Source organism: Psittacula echo, assembly GCF_963264785.1.
Source record: "Psittacula echo genome assembly, chromosome: 6".
Classification (NCBI taxonomy): Eukaryota; Metazoa; Chordata; class Aves; order Psittaciformes; family Psittacidae; genus Psittacula; species Psittacula echo.
This window is the reverse complement of record NC_137743.1, coordinates 30499049-30523525: the sequence shown is the minus strand read 5'-3', so window position 1 is coordinate 30523525 and position 24477 is coordinate 30499049. Positions and strand designations below refer to the sequence as shown.

The 24477-nt window shown below is 44.6% G+C and overlaps 1 protein-coding gene across 5 annotated transcripts in view; it reads right to left on the bottom strand.

Moving 5' to 3' along the window:
• KALRN (kalirin RhoGEF kinase) overlaps positions 1-24477 on the bottom strand; it is a gene marked incomplete at its 5' end in the record, with an annotated part of 522231 nt that overhangs the window by 70832 nt on the left and 426922 nt on the right. Inside the window, one exon of one of the 5 annotated variants that reach the window (XM_080620951.1) lies at positions 5441-6260. The exons of the other annotated variants lie outside the window; for them this stretch is intronic. Within the exon in view, the coding sequence (XP_080477077.1) occupies positions 5441-5525 (85 nt within the window). Of the gene's footprint in view, positions 1-5440; positions 6261-24477 lie in introns of those variants that run through there. 5 annotated transcript variants of the gene reach the window in all.

The following is a 24477-nucleotide window of genomic DNA, read 5'->3' as shown; positions in this document are numbered from 1 at the left end:
GAAGCTCTTGCTATCCATTTTACACATAACAACCAAGATCTGAAAGTTTTTCTGTACTTTCATCATATCCTGTATAAAACTACATCTCAAAAGATAAAGCTGAAAGATCAGTCACAAAAGAGAGACACAGAGCTGGAGGATGAGGGGCTAGCTTGCATTGAGAGAGCTAGAATTGTCTAGCAGTGTGCATGTAACTTTCAAAAAAGAAAAAACAACACTAATATTACTTGTATCTTGGGAAGCAAGAGAAAGTTGCTAAAGCGTCCCGAACACTGGCACCAATATGGTAAACATCAGATTTGGCTGGCGGAAGATGACAGTGGTGACCAGAAAGTCATGTGCAGCAACCAGCTCTTTGCACTCAAAGCTATTTTGAGCTCAAAGCTCTTTTGAGCCTCAAACCCTTGCGGTCTTGGACACTTTGTATTTTGTAGTATCACAAACCTCCTGAAAACTTGACCTTTTGTACCCCTGAACAAGGTTTCTACTCTCAAAAAACGCTGCTGCAAACAGGTAAGGTATAACAACACTTATAACTAAATAATTCTAAAAAGAGCTCACTGTTCTCTCACCCTGTCAACAGAGCTATGACCATGCTTCTCCCTCAACTGTCCACATTCAGAGGATGCTTATTAGCCTCATGACTTCTGCTGAAATCCTCCTACTTCTCATTGCTATGTTCAAGGAATGACATGCCCACATACTCAGGTTCAGACCAGCGAGTCTTTATTTACTGCAGAAGACTGGCAGGGGACTCAGGCATGCTTCTGGGACCTGCTTAACATTGGACTATCTGTCAGAAGGGTGTAAAGCAGGTGCAGGAAAGGACATTTTCACACTAACAGAAAGAGCAGGGTTTTTTTTGCAGACAGTATGCACCTTGTGTGTTGATCCTGCCGGCTCAACTGAGCAGCGCTTTCATCAGCTTTTTTATCCCTTCCAATAACTATCTGCCATGACCTACTCGGACTCCTGACTCAGCCTGCAGAAGTGGGAAAACACAGGACTTGGAAGAGATGTTCCTGTCATGGGCTTACCAGTTTTCTCTTAATAACTCTAGAAGAAAACAACAACAACTCTCCCAAGCCTCACCACTGCCATTTGCTTGTGAACCTGCCAGGAGAAAGAGCTGAGCACAACCCTGGCATGAAAGAGAGATGGCCCACAGAAGACTAGGACACCTGATCCTCTTGACTTCACTGAGATGCAACTAACGAGCAACAGATGGACTTCACCAAGTGAAGTCTGGGGAAGGTAAAGAGTTTCCTCATATTTCTCATTCAGGAAGGACCAGGAAACTAAGTGAGCTTTGGCTGACACCCTCAATTTTACTATTGTTTTCTCCTCTGCCTCAGTTTGACGGAACTGCTTTGGCCATGCATTCCATTATGCTTTACACAGTGTAACCATGGCTCAGCCTGAAACACTAAATAAAATATGTTCAAATTAGGAAATGTTATGGGCTTGAATATATTACTGCAGATCACTCTCTTGCTACCACTCAGCACAAAGGTACCAGTTTCCTTAGCAAAGCTCTGCAGCTCACTGTAACACTGTCAGCACCTTCTATAAAAAGCACCATCAGATCTCACTTTTTACCTAACGAAGAAATAACTTTTATTAACATGCTGTTGACAACCCTTGTAATGATGCTGGTTTGCCTAACTTCCAGTTAAGGCTTGTTTCTGACCAGCTAGCAAAGATATGCAAGGTCGTTGTATCACCATCACTCTGTCAAGAGAAGCTTACTCTGTTAATCTTACAGCAAAGAGGTTCACCAGACTAACAAATCAAAGACTCAGTGAAGGATAGTAGGAAGAGGAGAACGAAGGAAAGAACAAAACCAAGGACAGTAAAAAAAATGTAGAAGGAAGAGCAAAACTATAAGAGATAGGAGAAGCCACAGTAAATTTAAATAAGAGCTTTACCAAGTTTAAATATGAGTTTAGTACAGACACAAACCCACTCTAATTTTTAACATAACGAGATTAAAGATTTGACATTCCAATTAAGTTTCTTTTGTTCTGAAATTAAAAGTTAGGATATGACTAACAGCCTGCTCAGAACGGCAACTGTTGAAGGAGGCAGAGAGACATTTCTTTACTGAAGGGGAATCGGTGCATCCATTTAAATCCTTCCCTGCTTCTGGCTACCTTCAAGTAAAAAGTGTTTGATATTCTCACCTGAAGCCACTCTGCAGCCATGTAATATTATCTAGAATAGGATGTAAGGTGTTTCACTGTAAACTCATGCTGATAATAGACTACTCTTAACCACAGACTGGTTAAGAGTATCTCTGGGTTGTACCGGATGCACCCACAGCTAGCTTCTCAAATTCAGTAGATGAGAACATCTCCTTCCTTGTGCTCAAAGAAAAGCATTCCCTACACCTTGCTAGTGCTTTCTACCCCCTGGTGCCCCTTACGGCAACAAAACCCCAGCGTGCCCTAGGTGGAGCTAGAACTGGATGAGCTCAAGTTCTGCAAAGAAATGTCCTCTAAATAAGGCCATGAGTACAATCCAGCACACAAAATCTAGGTTAAATTTGAGTCACTGAGTAGCCTTTAAAGCCCGACAGTACATCAGAGCCTGGAGTTCAGTCTCCCCCTGACCGAAGCTCCATGCACCCACCGCTGACCTTCAGAGCTCTGTGCACCAGGTAGTGCAGAGTAATAGAACCCGCCCGCTGGACTTTGCTTTGTGTTTAAAGGCAACAAAGTGTTGACCTTGTCCCACTCAGGGCATGCAGCTGACTGATTTCTAAGAAGAGTTCAATGACTCTCCAGTTATCAGAAGCCCATCTGAATTCAAACCCTCACATCAGTCTGCTTTCAGGGCCAATTTTGCAGCATTAAGAAGCATCCCATTACACAAGGTCACTTAGCACTTATGCATTTAGGAGGTACAGTAGAAAGCCTTTCTTGCCCACTTTTGACAGATTAAGGCCATTGGCCTAAAGGCTGTGCAAGTCTAGGCTCTTAAATATCCCTTTTTATGGCTGAAAGCAAGTGACAGACTCTTGCGCTGAGGCACTCCTATATTAGGATTCATATCTCTCCATACTTCACAACAGACAAGTAGTCCTTATTTAGTTCATACAGGGGACTACCGGGGTAAGAGCAAAACTGCAAATGGTACTAAGTGTCAGTTGCTTTCTCTGGATGGATCCCAGTAGCTTTGTACAGGGGCAAAGCTGACAAGAACTGAAAATCACCAAGAGAAACAAGCAAAAAACCAGTATCAAGGTCTATACTGCTGCAACAGCCAGCATAAGATTGATGAAAAAGAGTAGTTTGAGTTCTCAGTAAAAATCCTTCAGAGAAATTCCTAGTTACACAAAACTTACATTTTATGACCTAGAGTTTGTTTTTTTTCCAGCTCTTTATCATTATTGCTATTTAGGAGATCAAGCATCCACATCACCATCAAGCTCCACATCATGAAAAGCACTGACACAGCTTGTACCAACACAACCTGTGTTTGGGCATAGACTGCATGCTCATCTTCTCAATTTCTCTCACTGAACAGTTCATACTGGCACAAAAAAACCCTACTCATTTGATACAAAAGATCAAGGTACATCAGGCATCTGTCACCAGGTAAAGGCAGAGGCACATTTCCAAAGGCAAATGGAAGGTCATATATGGGGCAGCAGTGAGAACAGCTCCAAGGTGCTTCACATCCATTTTAAACACAAACAACAGCCACCTATTTGCACTTCAAGTCTGAGATCACTGAGAAGCCCTGGGATTAAGTGTCTCCCAGAAGCAAAGATGATCATTGACAATACAGAATATACCAAGTTAGAGCCTCAAAGGTCTAGTTGACACATTAAAGCATCTCCAAGCTTAATGGCAGAAGCTCCCAACATGAGCACAGCGATGCTGTAGTTTAGGGCACCCAAATCTCTTGTCAAATGTCAGGTTTGGTACCCGCTTATATTCAGGGAGTAGTATTTCCACATCTGACTACCTCTGATTTTCTTTAATACTTACAGCGTAATAGCTAGCCTTTTACAACTTTTTGCCCGAAGTTTACTACTGAGGACAAGAAAGAAGTAAAGCAATTGGTATCTCAAAACACTTTTTGTCACTATCCTGGCAAATCAGAACTGCAATCAGAGTTAACATTTCAGAAGGAGAGAGAAGAGCCAGCTGTTTTCCCTTCCCCGTTCTAGAGATGCTTGCAGGCAGGACAGGCAGCAGAGAGATTTTAATCTGTTAGAATCAACCTTTTAAAGACCAGAGCCAGTAAAGCACAGGCTTTTTTTCATGGTAATAATTTAGTACTACAACCCTTCTGTTAGCAGCCCTACCCCTACAACCAGGTTACATGGTCCTTCTTAGAGGCTGCAAGACAGCAAGGTTTTGTACATTGACTTCACGAGTCACTTCTTTGGCATGAAGTAGTGTGTCCTCCCCAGGCTGCAAAAGATCAATGTCTTATGAAATCATAGCAAACTCCATCACCACGTAGTTTGCTGCTGTCACCACATAACTGTGACTTAGTTCAATAACTGGGCAAACAGAGTTCCTACACTGCAAATGTGTGCCTTGAGAAATCAGTAAACCCACCCATCCTCAAAGTCATCTTTATCTGGTGATGTACAAATGGGTTCCACAAGTACAAAAAAAGGCATTTTAAAAGCTTTCATGCAAAAAAATAAAAAATGACCCAGAACAAAAGGCAAGGGTTTTTTTTTTCCTTTGGGACATTTTTGCTTGGCCATTCAGAGAAGAGGAAACACTGAAATACCGCACACAGATCTTCAACAAACTCACATTACCCAGAACAAGTTCAAGAGCCGTATCACAGCATAAAGACTGCAGGCTGGGAAATCTCCAGTCAAAGCATCTGAGCTGCCTTGCTCCTTGTAAACGCCAGATTTCTATTTTATTTTTACAAGCCGCTCTAGCTGCTGCTGCTTTCCCACATCTCTCCGAGCATTTCAGCTCAGCCAGCTTCCCCAGACCTTCCCACATCACCATTCACAGATTTGTGAACTGTGAGAAACAGATGTTCTCAAAGCATTTTGCTCCTATCCAAGATCAAGACAGACTGGAAAGAAAAAAAAAAAAAAAACAAACTCGGATTTAAGCAAATATTTCTCCCTGCCCTACCGACCTTAACAGTCCCAAGGTGTTTCCTACCAGCAACGATAAAAAGCGTCCTGTCAATTTCAGCCCTCTCCCTGCCGGTGCCCGTGGCCGGCCCTCCGCGGCTCGCTGTCGAGGGGGTTGTGGCTGCCTCGGCGGGTCTCGGCTGCGGGGTCACCGGGCTGCGGGGCGCCGGGCCCGGCCGCTCCCCGCCTTCACCTGCCCCTTCCCCCGGCGTCCCCGGTCAGGGCGGGCTGGCGGCGGGGCACCGCCGAGCTCCCGGCCCCCCAGCGCCTGCCCCAGACTCCCTGGGGAGAGCTCCCCACACCCCGGCCCCCACCGACCTTTGCAGGAGGAGCAGCAGCAGCACTTCGCCAAGAGCCATCCTACACCGGAGCGGGCGGGATAGCCGCGCCTGCCCGCTTTCATGCTGCCTTCGGGCTGCTCATGGCAAGGAGCCACCGGTCCGCTTAGGAAAAACAACAGAGCACGGAGGAATTAAAGAGGAGAAAAAAAAAAAAAAGAAAGGAAAAAAGCCCTAAGGCCAAAAAAACTATTTAAAAAGAGCCGCGATAAGCGGCCGCGCCGCCCGCAGCCCCTGTCCCCGCCGTGCCCGCCGCACCTCGGGGGCGGGGCGGCCCGCGGACCCCGCACCGCCTCCTGCTGTGGGGCGGCGGCGGGCGGGGCACGCTGCACGGCCGCGAGGAGCGGGGCGGCCGGGGCTGCCGCCGCTGTGTGGAAGGAGGACGGGTGTACAGCGGCAAGCGGCTGCAGCTGCGCCCGGGCTGGCGACATCCGACGTCGGAAGCGAGACATAAAAACTGCCTGGGAGGAAGTCTGCTACAGCTCTGATAGGTCGTGGAGGGGGCTCCTCCGAAGTCTTTAAAAGGCAAAACTTGCCTTGCCGTGGGTTTTTTTATTAAGTTCACAACTTTTTTCTTTTTCTCTTTTTATTTTTTTCCCTTTCCGTTCCTTAGTGTAAGGATCTGACAGCTAAAACTTTTTACAACTAGTTGAAAATGCTAACTAGAATACAAACCAGCCTGCTGGGATCTCAGTGGCTCTGCGTGTGTTCTCCAGTAGACTTGCCTGGGGCACTGTAGGGTAAATGCTTACCCTCCTGACACACGGACCAAGACATCTAAGATCCAGAAGTACAGCTTGCTTTGGAAGGTGCCAGCCTGTTGTGTTAGGATTTCCCACCTAAAGCATGGAAAACTAGAGGTGCCAAAACCCTCTGGAACCTTGCTGGAGGGAGTTGGTAGGAGAGGTCAGGCAGGATTCCAGAGCAGCAGCATCATAGTTTTGCACTCTTGCACTAAAGCTGTACAAACCCAATGAGCTGCTTCTCCCAGGCAGAAATCCATGCTGAGAGGGAACAGCAGAAGGGAGATGTGCTGTGCTCTGTGCCTCTGCGTGCCAAGGCTTTGGCCTGAGCAGGCATGGCTGTACCAATGCTGCAGACTGGTGATCTGGACTTTCAGTTTTCTGCATAATGTTTTTTTTGGAGCAACAGTCCCGTGGGGCCAAGGCCATGTCTGGACAGAAGATGAGGGCTGCGACTCCAGCACAGTGTTCACAAACCCACCCTGGGTTCCACTTATGTAGTGGGTGCTGCTGTCCAGGGTGGCCTGTGGTGGGTGGTTTCATGTAGCTGCCAGGCAGCACCGTGTGGACCCTAGAGCCATCCTGGCACAAGGACCCCATTACCTGGTAGGAGCAAGCGAGAGACCCTCCCTGAGAGATTCTCTCCACCATGATAGCAAATAAAACCTTCCTGCTTCACTTCTGGCTGCGCTGTAGGAACTGTTCTTCGACTACAGCCACACTGCAAAGACTGGCCACCTCATAACAAGCCCGGAGCACACAAAGTTTTCCTGCCAATGCCCTTGAGCACTGAGGTGCTTTTCAATGCACAAGAAAGAAAGGAACCTTAACTCTGTTTCCATTTTGCTGCGTGTTCTTTCTTTGACTTGGGTCTTTGCCTATCTGGGAGATGCAAGGGAAAGTCTCGGGGGTGCAGTCCTGTGCCTGTAGCAGGGTGATAATACTTTTCACTGTGAGCAGAAACCGCAGCTGCTGCTGGAGAAGGAAGAGGTGGGCTGGGAACCAGCTAGGGCGCCCCCACCCTAATGCACCTCTCCCTTTCCCCTAGACCATTTGTCTCTGCCACAGTGCCCCAGGCAGCCACTCTTCAGGTGCCAGGCAGGGAGAAGGCACCAGCTTTTAGGGCCTCCGAGCGATTCATGAAACTCGCAGCAGGGCTTTTTCGAGAAGGCAGCTCTTCACTTCTCCCACTGCTTTCTGCTTCATAGAACACCTCTCTCTTCTGTGACCCCCTTCCTCACACCATGACCTTCCACCTAAACTCAGCCTGCTTCAATGCAAACAGAAAAAAGGGGTGAGATGAACATGCTCTTCACTGGCATTTCGCTGTTCCTGGGGTATCTGCCCGGACCGGCAACATGGACTCTGAGCAGTCTATGTGCAGTGCTCGATATGCTGGAGCCCTGCTCGCGGCGGGTTTTAAAAGCCATCATAGGGAAATCTGTGAGACTCCTCATTGAGGGAACTAGGAAACACCCTACAAGTAGCATTTCACCCCTAAGTTCCCGCGGCTTTCGGCAGAGCTGGCCGCTGCGAGCGCCCACCTTGGGGGCAGCAGCCCCGGCTGTGCGGGGACCTACCGCCGCCCGTCCCGGATGCGCCGGCCGCGGAGAGGGCGGATGGGGCGGCGGGCGGGGACATCTAGCGGCCAGGCCTGGCATCGCAGCCTGCCATGGTAGGGGCCGAAACCCGCCATCATGGAGCGCGAAGCCTGCCGTGGGAGATGAAGCAGGCTTGTGTTGCTGGGAGCGGAGGGGGCTTGGCCGATCTCACTCAAGGAGTGCCTGGGCCATCGGGCCGAGGGATAGCATCTGGGAAATGTGGTGTGTTACGCCAAACACACAGCAATAGAGCACTGCTTGGGGGTGAAGTTTCAATAAAACAGTGTTTAGACAGTGAAGTAATAATTACAGCCAAGCTTTAAAATAGAATTAAGGTGCAATCTCAGCTCTGAAACCTGTTTGCTTAATTAAACCTGAATTGAAGTCATCATTCTGGGGGGAAGTAGGCTTCTTCCCCCTTTTTCCTTCTCCCCCCAGTCTACAGTTCTAGTGATACTGTGAAGGTTACACGTAAAAAGTCATTCTTTAAAAACACGTACAGCTTCAGCCCTGGCTGATGAAGACTTCTGTCACCATCATCAGCGGAGCTGCGCTGCCAACTGCATTGAGCTTTTAGCTTCAAGTAGGAAGTCCGGCCTTTGTGAAGTAGCAGTGTTGCAGAGATTGCATGGGGTGGGTTAAAATCTGCACAGCTGACTTGCCCTGGGTGATGGATGAGAAGGCTCTTGCTGGGACTAGCAAGGATTCTTAACATCACCTTCTGTGTTCACATTATATTTTTTATGTCATTATTGGACAGGGTGCATTAATGTGTGACTCTGTGGTCCACAAATAACCTGTATTTCCCTTGGCAAAGAGAACATTCCTCCCCTTGCTCTAACCTGTGCCTTAGTTGCAGGTATTCTTCAAGGAAACATCTTCTGGCACCACACTCTAAACACAACTGCTGTTATCTGCAGTGGAGTGGCTGAGAAAATTTTAGGGTCCTGACTTGCTGCATCTGAAGCTAAGGCTATTAGCAATGTGCCTGTGCCACAGGCCAAGTGTGCTGCCCTGTGCAATGCAGCTGATGGAAGTGAAGTCATCTCAGTCTGTCAGGATGATGGGGAAATTAGTCCTGTCTGCTTTTACATACAACTTTACAAAGTCCCCAGCTGTAAGAGCTGCTTTCATATGAAATCTGAGAGAGTCTGTAGAAATTATTTTTTCCTGTAGAGGGGAAACAAATTCTAATACTTTTACCCAACCTCTTGTGCAAAATCTGAGGTGAAAGATGGAACACAGAAATTTTTACACTGTCTCCAGTGCAATGTCTCCTTATATCTGCATCAGCTATTTAATTTTCTTAGGTTATAAACTGAGGGACCTATCTGAGGGAAACACGGGACAAAATAACTAGTGGATGTAAATTGGCATGGCTTCATTTGGGTCAACACAAATGCAGTGAAATACACCCATCCCAGATTGCCCTGGAGGTCTCTAATGCAGAACAGCAGCAACAACATTTCTCCCATAGTAACAGGTGCTGTTTCCTTCCCCCATCACATATACAGAGAGATGAATAACGTAATAACCGTCAGGAACATCTGTTCGTTACTTATGCAAGTCAATCATACATTGTGCTTTAGGGCGTAAAGTGATCTCTGCAGAAAATCCATCCCTATGGGCACTACTATCACAGAGTAAGATGTTTTATGGCTGACTTATTTTTTTAATCCAATGAAGCTTAAGTATTAGCTACTCATTTCTTCGGAAGGAATAGGAAACCAGCTATCTATCAGAAATAACTCAAGGATGGCAAAGGAAGAGAGATCTGTACAGTTTTAAATACATCATTTAAATATGCATTATGATTTTCAGAGACATATTCAATGCGGTTGTTCAGCCTGGAGAGGAGGAGACTCTGGGGAGACTTTATTGTAACTTTTCAGTTCTTAGTAGGGGCCTATAAGAAAGATGGGGAGAGATTTTTCAGCAGGGCCTGTTGTGATAGGGCAAGGGGTGACGGTTTTAAACTGAAAGAGGGGAGAGTCAGGCTGGATGTGAGGAAAAAGAGTTTTACAATGAGGGTGGTAAAACACTGGCACAGGTTGCCCAGAGAGGTGGTGGCTGCCCCATCCCTGGAGACATTCAAGGTCAGGCTGGATGTGGCTTTGGGCAACCTGATCTAGTTGGAGATGTCCCTACTCATTGCAGGGGCGTTGGACTAGATGGCCTTTGAAGGTCCCTTCCGACCCAAACTATTCTATGATTCTATGATGTTCAGATAGTGCAAAGAAACGTATGAAATTTAAGCTTTGTTAATAGGGAGAGTTAGGTAGCTCTGCAGAACAATTCAGAAGATGCAGGCAGGACAGTAAACATGGATATGCCAAGAACCAGTCAATGAGAAACTCCAGGAGCAAGGACTTAAATACAGGACTTGTTTTCTGATTATGGTCTTGTGTCAGTTCATGGAGAAATCAAGAGTTACAGAGCAGCTTAAGGAACCCACTAGCTGACTAGTTTCATTACTGATTCTCTCACTTGCTTTCTCAGTGACTTTAGGGAAAAATATCACCATTTCATGCCTCAATTTTCCTGTGCACAATAAAAGGATATTAGGATTTCACATTCCCTTCAAAGTGGTCAGAAACAGAGATTAGACATCCTACACTGAACAAGAAGAGCTGTTATTGTTTGATATGTCTTGAAATGAGTGTGGCAAAATATGTCTCTGACATTACTGGCCTTTAGATTCAGTATTAAAAAGCACCTCGATCAATATGTCTTGCCTGCAAATGCTACTGGCAAAACCAGGTAAATCTGAACAATTGAGGGGAAAGCAGATTGGCAGAGTGAAGCAGCCCTTGCTCAAGCAGCACATTTCAGTACATTATTCTTGGCTCTGGCTCCAGCTATTTTCAACAGCACTAAACATTCATTAGATTAAATCAAATGAACCACATTCTTTAAAAATAGCCAGGGCCTTGTCGTGCCAGTTGGAAAAAACAACAACTTTCTCGGGTACTAAACCTGATCAAATAAATTAAAAATAATTTAAAAGAAAACTAAAAAAATAAAATGAAAAAATAAAAGAAAGAAAGAAATAAAGAAGAGTCATATTCCCTCCTGGCGCAAGGGAGCACAACTCCAAGGAGAGGTTTTTGGCTCCTCACTTCAGCACAGTGGTAGGTAAAAAAAGAACATTCTCAACTAGCTAAAACAAACAAATTAAGAAGAAATATAGACAGTCCAGCACAAACTCCACGCTGAACTGTGATGTAGGCATATGTTCAGCAAATGTTAGAATATATCTTTCCTGATCCCTCTGCTGTAAACGTCAGCACGGGATGGGTATATGGAAACAAACAGCATCCTGGCCCACCAACTCTACTGTAGAGCCTTAAAAGCCACAGCCAGACCTGTTTGCTCTGCTGAGATGGACCTCACCATTATGCTGTGCAACCCATCTCCTCCAAACAACAGAATTCCCCTACCGACACTAGCCTAACCTTTCTTTTTCCTAATTTACAACCCATCTTTTATATTTCTCTGCATCCTATAAAGAAGGAAGAGCCTACCAAAAAAAAAAGACAAGTTACTCGGAGACTTACCCCAAAACTGTCATAAAAAGATCATCACATAAACAGCATGAGGTAGACGGAGGTAGACTGCAGAATAAGATACACAGACTCACTTTCATGGGGTTCAGTCTGTCTCAAGGGAACTTAGAGTTGCCCCCACGATATTCACGTAGGTGTAATCTGCAAGAGTTTCATTCACTCTTGGGAGTAGAACAGACCTGTGGAACACATGTGCCCCTTCAACCTCCAGCCTAATTTTGCCTCTCAGATATATTAGAACAGATTCCTACATTGTCTATTTCCTCTGGTTTCCTGGGCACAGGACCAATTCCACTACATATACAGCTTCTTCCTAAGCAGTAACCATTTTCTGACAGTGAGTTGCTTAAGAAAACAGAAGCTGGCATACAGTCCTGCCCCGCTGCCATCCTCCAAGATCTCAGTGTAAGTTCACCTGTCCTGGACTGGCTATACTGCTTCAACAAGAGTGGACTTTTCTGACTGGCCAGCAGTACCTCCAGATGAGTGACACTCAAGTGAGGCTGCAGCAAAGAGCCTGACCTCACAAACCAGTTAAACGTCCAGTAAGTGAAGCTACGTGCCATGCTATGTTAGTACTGTACATAGCTCGAGAGCTACGCTGGATGGTGGATGCATCCTGAACAAGCTGGTCAGAATAAAAACCCAAGCCTTCAGCAGAAAAAAGTGAAATAAAACTTTAAAGCAGGTTTTGTGTTAATTTCCTGAAGCACTTATCTCCATTAGAGCAGAGACATATCTTTGGTAGTTCCTGCAATACCCAGTGATGGGAGACACAAAGCGTTAAAGCGCTGCCTTTTGGACATGTTCTGGCTCCTGTCTTACTGTGTTGGGCCTCAGCAGAGAAATCACGGGTCTGTCTCAGCCCATCATGGTCTGCTTTCCAAGACAAACAGAAGCCTCACCCACTTGTGCATGACAAAGGTGAGTTGTTGTTTTAGCAACTACAGACTAATAGTATAACAAAAGTATTCCTGACTTGCCTGTCTCAACTTGCCTGAGGTTGTTCTATTTAGAAGGTAGAAACCACAGCTAATTTTCTCTTTAAATGGCGTTTCTTCTCCCTTAGAGTAAGTTGTTATCTGTTTTGGTTGGTGTTTTTTTGTTTGGTTTGGTTTTGTTGGTTTTTGGTGTTTGGTGGTTTTTTTTTCTTGTTTGGTTGTGGTTTTGAGCAGGTTTTTTGTTGTTTGTTTTTTTTGTTGTTGTTTTTTGTTTGGTTTTTTTTTGTTGTTGTTTGGTTGGTTGGTTTTTTTTAAAGGAAGAGTATTCAGACTATTTTCCTGAGATGTTTTGCAGAAGGCGCAAGCTCTGTTCATCACCTACTCCTTACCTAGTATCCAACACAATTATGATTCAAGGCAAACTAAAACTAAAATTACAAAACTGGCACACACCATTTGTGAGTTAGAGGGAAGATTTTCTCTGTTTGGCCAGTCTACAGGAATTGGACTGGAATTAAAATAAAATTCAATGTCAATATTATAAAAGCTTTTCTTTATTTGGGCCAAAATTATTGCATTAACTGCATTTTCCACTTCCCTTTTTTTCTTAGGGTAAAAACGCATAGAAGTTCTTACCAGGCAATATTCAGGATGGCAAAGCTTTCTGATTTACAATAGCAGATTTAAGACAAGCATAAAAGAACCTGTAAAGCTGTTATTGAAACTTAATGGTGGGTATAAATAACAAGGGCACACAAAAAAGGCAGCCTTAGTGCAGAGAACTAAAGGAAAACTAGACTATTTTTTAAGCTAGTGGAATGAGTGGCTAGAAAACAACCCCTCTGCTTTTCTCAGTGTGGAGCACCTCTGCCTGCTTTCATTCTTTGGTGCCACACACTAGCAATAATGGCATTTAGGATGCTAGCTCTCTGCAGGCAGGATGTCTGCTGATGTCCAGTACAGAAATGCTGCTCCTGGGAACATCAGTGAGCAACTGCTAGTCTAGACCAAGTACTCTAGAAATCCCTCTTCTGCTGGATACCGTCAGACATTGCCAAAAGATGGACTTCTACACAATGGCATTTCCAGCCCTCACAGAGAGAAAAACCTGTTGTCTTTCTGTGAGAGGGACAAGTACATGATGTCATGGAGTATTTTTTAATTCCTATGTTCAGCCAATCTCTTGGTATGCAACAGCTCTATATTACATGATAGTTCCATGAGCACTTTGAATTGTCAAAAGCCAACATCCCTGCCAAACCCCTTTGTTGCCCGTCTGTCTTTCCCTGGTGCCTGCTCCTTCCTGCTGCTTCCCCTGTGCCAACAGAAATGTTTGTGCAGCCTTACAGTGAATCTGATCTGCAAACCGATCCAGGTTAAAATTAACCTAGGATGGAAAAAAAGTTCATTTTATCCTAGATGGGTTTTGTGATCTGCCTTGGTTCTCCTGTCATTGCTGTTCAGGTTTTACTGCAAAAGCCTCAAGGTGCATGACATTATGTGTCACCTGTACTGTTGTACTATCTCCTGGTTTCAGTGATGCTATAGATCCTGGCTGCTTGGGTAGGCACAGAACACATATATGACACTCAAAGACGTTCAGCCTCCCTTTAATGAGACAAAATGGGCACTTCCATCTGTCCAACTATCTTTTGCTCAGCAGAGAAGCACGAGCCCCCAGTGCTGCTGAGATCAGGCCCATCTCTGCTGTGCCTGCATGTCCTGTAGTATGTTTTACGATGGCAATCAGCAAGCTGATGGGGAGTGGAATGTGCATTTTTGCATCTTTACGTGAAGAAAGACACATCTTCAAAATAAGGAAAGGCTGTAGCAGATTGAACATTGCAGTATATACGTATATAGCTCCCAGGTGATGACTACGTACAAAGCAGTTCTCCTGTGGAATAGCACTGTGTATGCATAGCACAACTACAGCAGATTTCTCTGAACAGATGTGCAATGGCCATGAAGACTACTGGGTGTAAAGCCTGAACTACCTTCCCCTGCCATCCATGCACAAAATTTTTTTTACTAAGCTTTTTCATATGTTTGAATGGCCTTCCTTCGCATCAAGAGCACCCTGAATGCTTCACACTGCATGAAACTTAATCTGACTTTTGCAGTCAGTGGAAGGAAAAATGTTTTTATTTCAATGAGTAAGAGTCCTGCAGAGTTAATTCTTCGGTGTTTTTCTGAAGAATGCCATTTGGCTCTTATGGCCAGAATCTGTTCTGTGATACCTAAATGCAATTCCCATAGATTTCCAAGGAAACTGGGTATATATTCCTTGGCAAAATGTAGCTATTAACTTAAAATTCTGAAGATATATGAAATCTATAGAGAAAATAAAGAGCTGGGTGCAGTCTGGAAGGAGTAAAACTGAAATGTATGAAGACCTAAAAATACTTATTTAGAGTGTATTTTGAGTTGAAAGATTTCAGTGTTCCTCCCTAATCTAGAAAATAGAAAAATGCCCTTGAAATATGAACACTGTGTGCTCCTTTTAAACTTCTAATCCCTTTGGTTTACAAAAGCAAAGGGCAATAAAAATTACAGTTTGGAATCAGGCAGTTTGATGTTATTGGCGAGAAATATGGAACCTTAGGTTCACTTCATGAAAACAGGTGTCGCCAACACACGTGAGCTGCAAATTCTCTTGCTTAAGATAAGAAGACAGGGCTGCTCTATCACATGAAGTGTTGGAGAGTCCATTACTATTGTTTCTGTTGGGAGGCGCACCTTTAGAGAGACTGGAGGCCATCCCAACCTTTCCTGCAATACGCAAACAATTACCTCTTGCTATTTTTACACTGTGGAAAATTTAATTTGTATTTTGCAAACTCCAGAAAGGAAAAAAGTACTTATTTCACTGCATTACAATTCTGCAGAATCAATAATTATTTAGTGCATTCATGCAGAATACATGATACATACATAGAACAGCACCTTTTAATAAATGCTCAGGACATCCAAAGGCAAGAATGGTTTAACCTCTGTTAACCTGTTCTGAACTGTGAGAGACTTATTTAAACAGATTTAGGGAAAATATAGTCAAGTATGGACCCTGCCTTAAAAAACCAACCCACCCAACCAACCAACCAAAAAAAAAACCTTCAAAAAATACAATTCTGGAGTTAAAAGGCAACATTTGTAAGAAGAGATAATATATTTTGTGAGACCAGTTAATAGGAACAGAAAAAGTACATTGGCATTTATGTAAATAATCTCCTGCCATAGACTTCTAGACCATCATGTGACAATAACATTAACTCTGCTTTTTATAATTTGGGATTAATCTGAACTAAGTAAAGTTTGCATTGGTTAAGGCTCTTTTGCAAAATGCGTAACCTGGCAATAACTGCTCTGACAAAATGCTTGCGTAAATAACAGGAAAATCAGGCTTCTTGTGTCAGGATGAATATATCAAATCTGGGCAGTGTGCTGAAGCAAATATACATAAACATAATTTCAATTACTTGAAATACATTATTTAATACACATGTGCTTTGTACTGCAGTTTGCATATCTCCGGCTCAGATTGATCAGGGAAATGGGATTTTTAGCAGAGCTAGTTCACTTCAAAACATACTCATAAAATATTTGTTCAAGATTAGCAACGGAAGGACCAGCCCAGCAGTGAACAGACCTTTCAGGATGCAAATACTGCATAAGGATAAGTCCCTTTAACTGTCTGGAAGCTGAAAGAGTGAGGAGGCAACATTTTTGGGAAGCTGAAATCATCAAGTATTGGTGTTACTGCAATTCTTGCAAGTACCAGTTATACGGTCAACCTTTGTCAGGATGCTATTAAAACGTACATCCACAGATTGACATAAAGTTAGAAGGGATTTCAGGCATGAACCCAGAATTAGCAGTTTATTTTTCCTTCATGCTTAAACTTTAAGCATTTCAGGGAAAATGATCAGGGAGTAAGTTGCAGCGTATTGAGCAAAGCAGAAAACCATGAGGAACATAACAATGATGGCTCACTGAAGCTGGTTATACAGCAAAAGAGCCTAGGCAAACAACCCAGATCCTACTCTTTCCCCCATAGTCTCAGATGGATTACAGTCCGATGTCCATCTGTGAAGCTGCTAAATTTAGACTGGCCCCAGAGGAAACACAAGACACAAGCTATCCACATGCTCCCGTTGCTCTTTCAGGATGACCTTCCCGTTAGCTTGATGGGCCAAGCACTACAGAACAACTCCCCCCTTTCCACCATACTACATGTATTTCAAGACATACAACTAAATACAGAGGAAATAGATTTTACTCAAGGAGCTATTTTTATACCTTTCCTCCAGGCTGCTTGTTTCTCATTACTGGAGCAGAGGCTTGGAGATGTTATGGTTGCTGGCTGCAGGTCAGGGCTAGTATAAAACCTCATCCTACAAACTGAACTCTACCCTACCTGCTTGCTCTGGTGTCTGCAATGCACGGGGGGACCACAGCTCCAAGGAGGAGAAGAAACAGAAAGCATCTGTAAGGTTCCTGCGCACTTAATAAAAAGAAACAGGCATCACATTCAGTCCATTTACCCATTCATTTATTCAGTAGAACTGCCTTTGGCCTTTGTGATGCCCCAACAGTTGGGACATCAATATGTGAACAATAAAAATTAAAGACTCCTTTTCCAGCATGTCTTGGAAGACAAGCTGGGAGAAAAGACCCGTGCAGTCTTGTTTGTCCAGGTGTGCACAGCTGAAGTGCTCTCAGACTGTCCTCTCTCAGAAGGGGCCAAGAGAGGGCTGTGGCCACTCACTCATCACCTAAGCATCTAAATCCTGGCAGCAGGGACTGGCTGGGACCTCTGCTTTGCCTGTGAGTGAGCTGCAGCCAAGGAGGGAGGTTCTTTCTTCTCTGCAGGATAAGGAAAGGGGTGCTCTGAGGCTTCTCAACACCTGCACTGAGGGGTACAACCCCATCCCATTGCACAAAGCCGTGAATATCTGGGGCTTAACCTGGTTCTGGAAAGCAAGGGCTGGCCCTAGCAAAGAGGGCTGGAAAGCCAGGAGGGCATGGAAAATTTATGACCCTGGTCTTCCACAGAAGCTGTGGGAGGAAGTGAGGTGCTGAGATTAATGCAGAGAGCGACTCTGTGTTACATTATTTTTTTCCCTGTGGGGAAGCATCAAAATGCCTTCTAACAATGACTTTACAAGCAAACTTCAGCAGGACGTGAGAGTCTCAGAGAAACATCAAAGAGTTGGGAGAATGCATGGCTATGTCTCAATGACTTGACTCGCCTTCTCTGCCTCATCTTAAAACGCTTAGCCACATCTGCCTGAGTGTTGCTCTCGACACCTCAGATAGACAGAAATAAGTCAAGAGAGGAAACAGGTGCAGAGAGCCCACAAGAGAAAGCCTTTTTAGAGCTGTGATCCATCTTCCCCTGCCCTCAGTATCACTGCTGAGTTTCCCCCGAGTTTCCAAGCCAGACCAAGTGCTGAAGCGTTTCGCATCCTTGATGAGCACAGTTGGCCACAGCATTTTAAATCCCTCTCCCCTCCCCCTTTTTTTTTTCTTTTTCTTTTTTTTTTCCTGTGTAAAGAACAGCACAGACATCATACAGTGAAATTTGGGGTTAAGCTCACAGGAGAGTAGGCTGATAAAGTTTTACCCCCTGTCAGAAGGGGAAGCAAAGGCAAAGTAAACAAGAAAATTTGCAGGCTTTCTCTCTTTTAAACAAAGGCTCCTGTGTTTAAAATAATAAAAATCCACTGTACAAAAGCAAAGCAACTTCCCCCAAAATAGCTTTTCCTGTTTTATCAAAGTATTCATCAAAACTGTACTTCTCCACAAAAATAAAGTTCAGGTAGAGCACCAGAGGCCTTTGATTAGATAACAAAGCAGCTAATGCAATGAGTATAATTGACTTTACTGATATGTCCTAAACAAGTCCACATGGCTGAAAGTAGCTTTGACTATCTAATGATGCCATACTGAAAATAAGAAAAGATAATGAAATAGAAATACCATGTCAGAGAAATACAGGTGTTCACAAGCCATCAGAACATGGCTCCAGCAGCCTGCATACAATCTGTGTCCCATGACTTGTAGCTGCAGCAGCTTGCCATGGAAGACAAGTATTTGTCATGCTTGGTCAGGCTACCTAGCTTACCTAGTTACTCTGGGAGTGCTTGGACTGACACTGCCTTTAGGGCTTGACTGTGCAAGGATTTGACTGTAGTTTTGTCTTCTTGATATACTGATGTACCCAACAGGTATAATCTGTGGTAAAGCAGCAGTCATAGTGACATGAATACCCCTACACCGGTATGGCTCATCCTCTCAGGCTTGAATTGGCCTGTCTCTTAGAAACAACAAAATCAGATCTTATCACCCCTATTGCCAAATGTTGCTAGATATTTTTGACTTTTTTATTATTTTGGAGATAGCAGAGTCCATGAGGAGATGCAAGTATGGACAGCACCACTTTATGGGTATGAATTTTTCTACAGGGCAACAATGAAGCAGGAGAAAGCACAGAGGTCTGGGATCAAAATACTAGTAGGTACAGGAGTGAGGCATCGCCAGATCTCTGTCACTGAGGCAGGCATTGCCCAGAGAAGTTTTGATCCCCCATCCCTGGCAGTGTTCAAGGCCAGGCTGGACGAGGCTTTGAGCAACCTGATCTAGCGGAAGGTGTCCCTGCCCATGTCAGGGGGGCTGGAACTACATGATCTTTAAGGACCCTTCCAACCCAAACCATTCTATGGTTCTATGATTCTATGATACAGTGGGGAGAAGCTGCGAAGCCCATGGAAATGAAGACAAAGAGCCGCTGTTTGGTGAGAGAGAGAAGGGAGACACAGTGGAGAAAAAAACAAGGAAAAGGGTGACCTGATTGAAATAGCAAAGTGGTTTTGAGTTCTTTCATCTTTCTATTCCCATTCCTTTCATGGCTGCATAGAGCCACATTTGTATAATGAGGTAGAGCAGTAGTCCCAAGCTGGGCCCCAGCAGCCCTTTGTGCCAGCCCACAGAAAGCTGCCGTGTTACACCACGCTGGTTAGCCAACCTGTTTCCAGCTGCTCCATCATAGTTGAAAAGGAGTAGAACACAGCAAAAACTTTCCTGATGTGATTTTTCTGCAGAAGCCATGCCCTGAGCTTGTTAACAATGATGCCATGAGGCATTAAATGCTGGTAGGAGGGGTCCACGTGACTGCTCTTGAAAGGCAGTCTATACCATGAAATTTTGACTGTGAACACCCTTGTTGGAATGGTGTTAGGAACAGAGGTGAGGGTTTGTTTTTTTATTTAAATGCTTCATATTTATATTGACAATGGGAGCCTGAACATCGTTTGCTTGATAGAAACCCCATGACCTATTTATGTGCCAGTTGAATCGACTGTGTTACCTAATGAAATGTTTCCTTTAGTTCAAAGCCTTACAAACATTTTAATCGACTGCTCTTAATTAAGACTTTCAAAACCAAAACCAATCTCTCAGCCTCTAGGAGGATGACTGAAAGTTTAATGCAGTGCACTAAAACTTCTGAATTGTCCTCACACAGCTCTCCCCGGGACATCAGGAATCATTGCCATCTAACATGTTTCACACCAGAGGCTGTTTAAAACACAACAGAGAAAGTGCGCGAGCCAATGCAGATCACAATTTAATACTCAACAGGAACAGGGACACAATAAAAGCAGCCTAGACTCTTTTCCCCCACTAAAATACAAGATGTTCTTAAAAACAGAGATGTGGGAAGAAACAATTATGCTTTTCCCTACACAGATCACTATTCTGAGATCAGGAACTGGAGGAAAGAGACTTCCAACCCCAACAAGAGCTAGACTAGCCTCACCAGCTTTGCACACTAACCCATTAAATGATCTGATTCTTCCCACAAGGAGTGGTTACAAATCCACAGGTCTCTCTGCATGACCTCTTTTTCATCGATGTCACTCTTCTCACCAGACTTCTTAAATCCTTATTCTGTTTCCTTCTTTCACAGCCCAGCCTGCCATCACACCCACCAGTCTCAGGCTCTCTCTGGCTGTAGGGTCAGGAAGACAACCCCCTAAGAGTACAGGCTATCACCTGAGCAGCACCAAAACTCCCAGCCCTTCTGACCAAAGTCAGGTGCTCTTCCACCAGGGCCCATGTCATCCATCTAGGAAGCGCAGGTGAGATGCTCACCCCCCTAACATACACCCTGTGAAACCTCTGTTCCATTTTCAGTTGGAAAAGAACCAACTGCTTCTCAGTTTGCTCTGTTACAAGGATCCACCACTGCCACCAAAGCCCTGCTGTTAAGTGGCCATCTGCCTGCACAGCAAGATGTTTGCATAGCATCTTAAAAAAATATATTCCTCCCCTCCTCCAGAAATATGTAACAGACACAAGTATCCTGCAGGCAGGGTCTGGTTTGGGGCCCTGAACAGGATCCCTTTGCATAACATCAGTCCAAAAGAAGTGCCATAAAAACCTATTTTGTTTTAACACTCTCTTTTTCCTTTAGTGATGGAGGTTGCTTAAAATTACTGCAAGAACTACTCTCGGTTATTCTTTGAATTACACTGTGACTTTGATGATACAAGAAAAATGCTGGGTGAGGGCTCTTAAGACAAGAATTTTAAGATCAAGATTTCATCTAAATGTTCTGTGGGCCAAATTCAAATTTGGAATCACTCAGTCAAAGTTAACAGGCTGACACCAGGGATATGTTTGTTGCAGTGAGCTAAGTCATTAAGTTCCTTTCTATCCTTGTGGATTTCTCTTTGAAATTTATAACTGAATACCTCAGAGCTCAATTACAGGGTAAAAGAGAGAAGAATAAAAGTCACAGCTTTCCTGTAATCAGCCATGTGGGATAGCTCAATCAGAGCTACATTCCTAGTGTCACAGGTCTTTCTTTTTCCTTCCTTGGAATGTTACTCAGAAAAAAACCTCATCCCATAAATTCTCAAGTACAGTAACAGAGACTGCGGATGAGTTTCTTTTAGACAATCATCTGTAAATCACTCGCAAAAGGTGAATCCCAGAAACCTATTCGCTTTTTTTCCTAGGGTAACTGCAAACACTCTCAGGTCATCAGAAACCAATCAGGACCCAAGTGCAAGGTCCTACATCTGGGTCGGAGCAATCCCAGGCACAGCTACAGGTTGGGCAGAGAAGAGATTCAGAGCAGCCCTGCAGAGAAGGACTTGGGGGTGTTGGTCGATGAGAAAATGAACATGAGCCAGCTTCAGTGTGCGCTCGCAGCCCAGAAAGCCAACCGTATCCTGGGCTGCATCAAAAGGAGCGTGACCAGCAGGTCGAAAGAGGTGATCCTGCCCTTCTACTCTGCTCTCGTGAGACCTCACTTGGAGTATTGTGTGCAGTTCTGGTGTCCTCAACATAAAAAGGACATGGAACTGTTGGAACAAGTCCAGAGGAGGGCCACGAGGATGATCAGGGGACTGGAGCACCTCCCATATGAAGATAGGCTGAGAAAGTTGGGGCTGTTCAGCCTGGAGAAGAGAAGGCTGCGTGGAGACCTCATAGCAGCCTTCCAGTATCTGAAGGGGGCCTACAAGGATGCTGGGGATGGACTCTTCATCAGGGACTGTAGTGACAGGACAAGGGGTAACAGGTTCAAACTGAAACAGGGGAAGTTTAGATTGGATATAAGGAAGAAGTTCTTTACTGTGAGGGTGGTGAGGCACTGGAATGGGTTGTTATGAATGTTGTCAAGTTGTGCATGCTCCATCCCTGGCGGTGTTCAAGGCCAGGTTGGATGAGGCCTTGGGTGACATGGTTTAGTGTGAAGTGTCCCTGCCCATGGCAGGGGGGTTGGAACTAGATGATCTTAAGGTCCTTTCCAACCCTAACTATTCTATGATTCTGTGAAAGAAGGACAGGCAGAACTATACTTAAGCTCTGAGCTGTAGCCAAGTCATGAAAAAATCCAATGTGTATCCTCCAAAGGAGCACAGCCAGCAGTGAGACAGAAGACTGGGAGAGCAGTCCTTAAAGTCTCTGCACTTCTACTGTTTTCATCCTCAAGAGAAATCTGTAAAGATATTTCATTACAAAAGGTAGGAAGTGTTCTCTTTCAGGTTTGTTCTCTTACATTCGCACCATGTTTTTCCTTTTGCAATATTTTATGTTAATTCATTACCTAATTTCAAATGAATAGAGTAAAAAAGTGAGGAAGTGCCAGCACACAAGTTCAGTTGTGAAGTTTGGATTTGCATTTCTAGTGGCTTTCAGTGAGGCTGTTTAAAAAGGATTTTTTTTTGTTTGATGGGGACTTGCACTGAGGCTCTACAAAATGCACTGGTCATACCACCAAATCTTTCAAGCCCTCATCTGTTCAGGTGATGGCTAGCATTAGCTTCTTTATTCTTTCATTTTAAAGGATGGAAGATAGCTTCTGTGAGCCACATAATTTAGATTTATAGTCCACCATAACTTATAATAGGACACAGTGATTTGCAATTTCCCACTAAGCAGATGCAACTATGTTTTAATACTTGTCAAAACCTCTTCATGTTTCTATCATAGATGGCAAACTCTATTGTTAGAATTGTTAAGTTTTCTGGATAAATACTTTCTGTTTTAGAAATTATAGTGCTTGTAAAGGCAAAGAATTATGTCTCTTGGTAACTGCAAGCAAAATTAACCTGCTTTTCTGCAACTGTGTACGTATACTTGAAACAGACAAGGGACACCATTTGATGTTGTTACAAGATGAGCCAGCCTTTGTTTTGGGTTGTAGAGAAAGGCCAGAAATTTTTCAAGGGTGGGATTCTAAGTCCAACACGTGCTTAAGGCTACTGAAAGTATTAAAAGACACAAGTGTCAATAGCCAGAAGCCGTTTATCATGCTAATCCTTCCAGCATCTCATGATACCAGCAGGCTCTTCCAATGGCTACTGAATTTTTCCCTTTAAACTTACCACTCTTTCTTTTTTCCCAGCATCTGTTCATTCAGTTTAAACAATTTCCTGTTTTCCTAATAGAGGGAGAACGGATTAGACACACAAGCTATTTGCTGTACTCTGGCCAAAATTGTGGATTGGGTGGTTATTTTTATTATTTCTAGCAGCACTTCTGGAGAGCCCATTAATACTGAGGCTCCCTGATACAGCTTTGGTATGCACAGGAAGAAAACTGAGGCTGGGTGGGAAGGAGATGCAAGGAAGTAACATGAATAGATGGCTGGAGCCAGCCGACCCCAGGCTGACTCTGCACCTGCTTTGAGATGATGGGACAAGAGCCAGCTCCAACCTGGAAGTAGTAGTCACTGTGTGTTACATGAGATAACCTGCCCCACAGGCAGGCACAGTGTGCTAGCGCAGACGCAGTGTGGTGCTGACGCAGCCTGGTGACTTCCAGGCATCAGTCGGCTGTGGTCCACCAGCCACAGCCTGGCACTGTGCCTGTCACACCATACCTGTGGTGCAGTTGTGCCCTGATGCTCATGCAGGTGTGCCAGACGCAGAGTCCCCACGTCTCTTACCAGTCTGCACTCCCTGCAGCACTGTCTCCATCCTCCTCAGCATTTCCTGCATCCCTTTCCACAGCCTGCTCCTGTCATTTCCAGTTTTATTTCAATTAAGAAAAAGCTCTACAACCTAAGGCACTGAAATGAAGTTTGAGTGGTGTCTCACAGTGTCCTTCAGCAAAGGACATAGGCCCGATTGCTGGACCATGCACCCAGCAGACACGTCTCTAGCTTCCTGTGAGTCATGCCAGGCAGTGGCATGTAACAGACTACTGTTACGCAGACCAGGCTGATTTTCAGTTTTACCCTACCCTTCTGTTTATTCACAAATTTAATTTGCATGTAAGCAACTGCAGTGCTTCTCAAAAGACAGCTGAGGACCAGGACAGGCTCCTGCGGCAGCAGAAGCAGGGCAGGGCTCTGGCATGCAGCAGGAAGGAGACACAGCAGTGGGTCTAAGAAGTGCGTGATGAGTTTGGAGTTTGCACCACAGACGAAGCTGATGGCCAGCACTGACTTCACCTCCTCCCTCTTGCAAAACAGGGCAAAGGGAAGCACCTAACCAAATGAGGCCTGCTGAGAGGGTCAAATCCAAGAGCAAAAGCTGAGCTCTCCTCCCCAAGGTTTAAATCAGATGGCTCTCTAAGGGAAACTCTGATTGCAGACCCTGGCCCTACCACACTGCTCTGTCCTGGGGATGAGCCCCACTCCCAGCCTCCACAG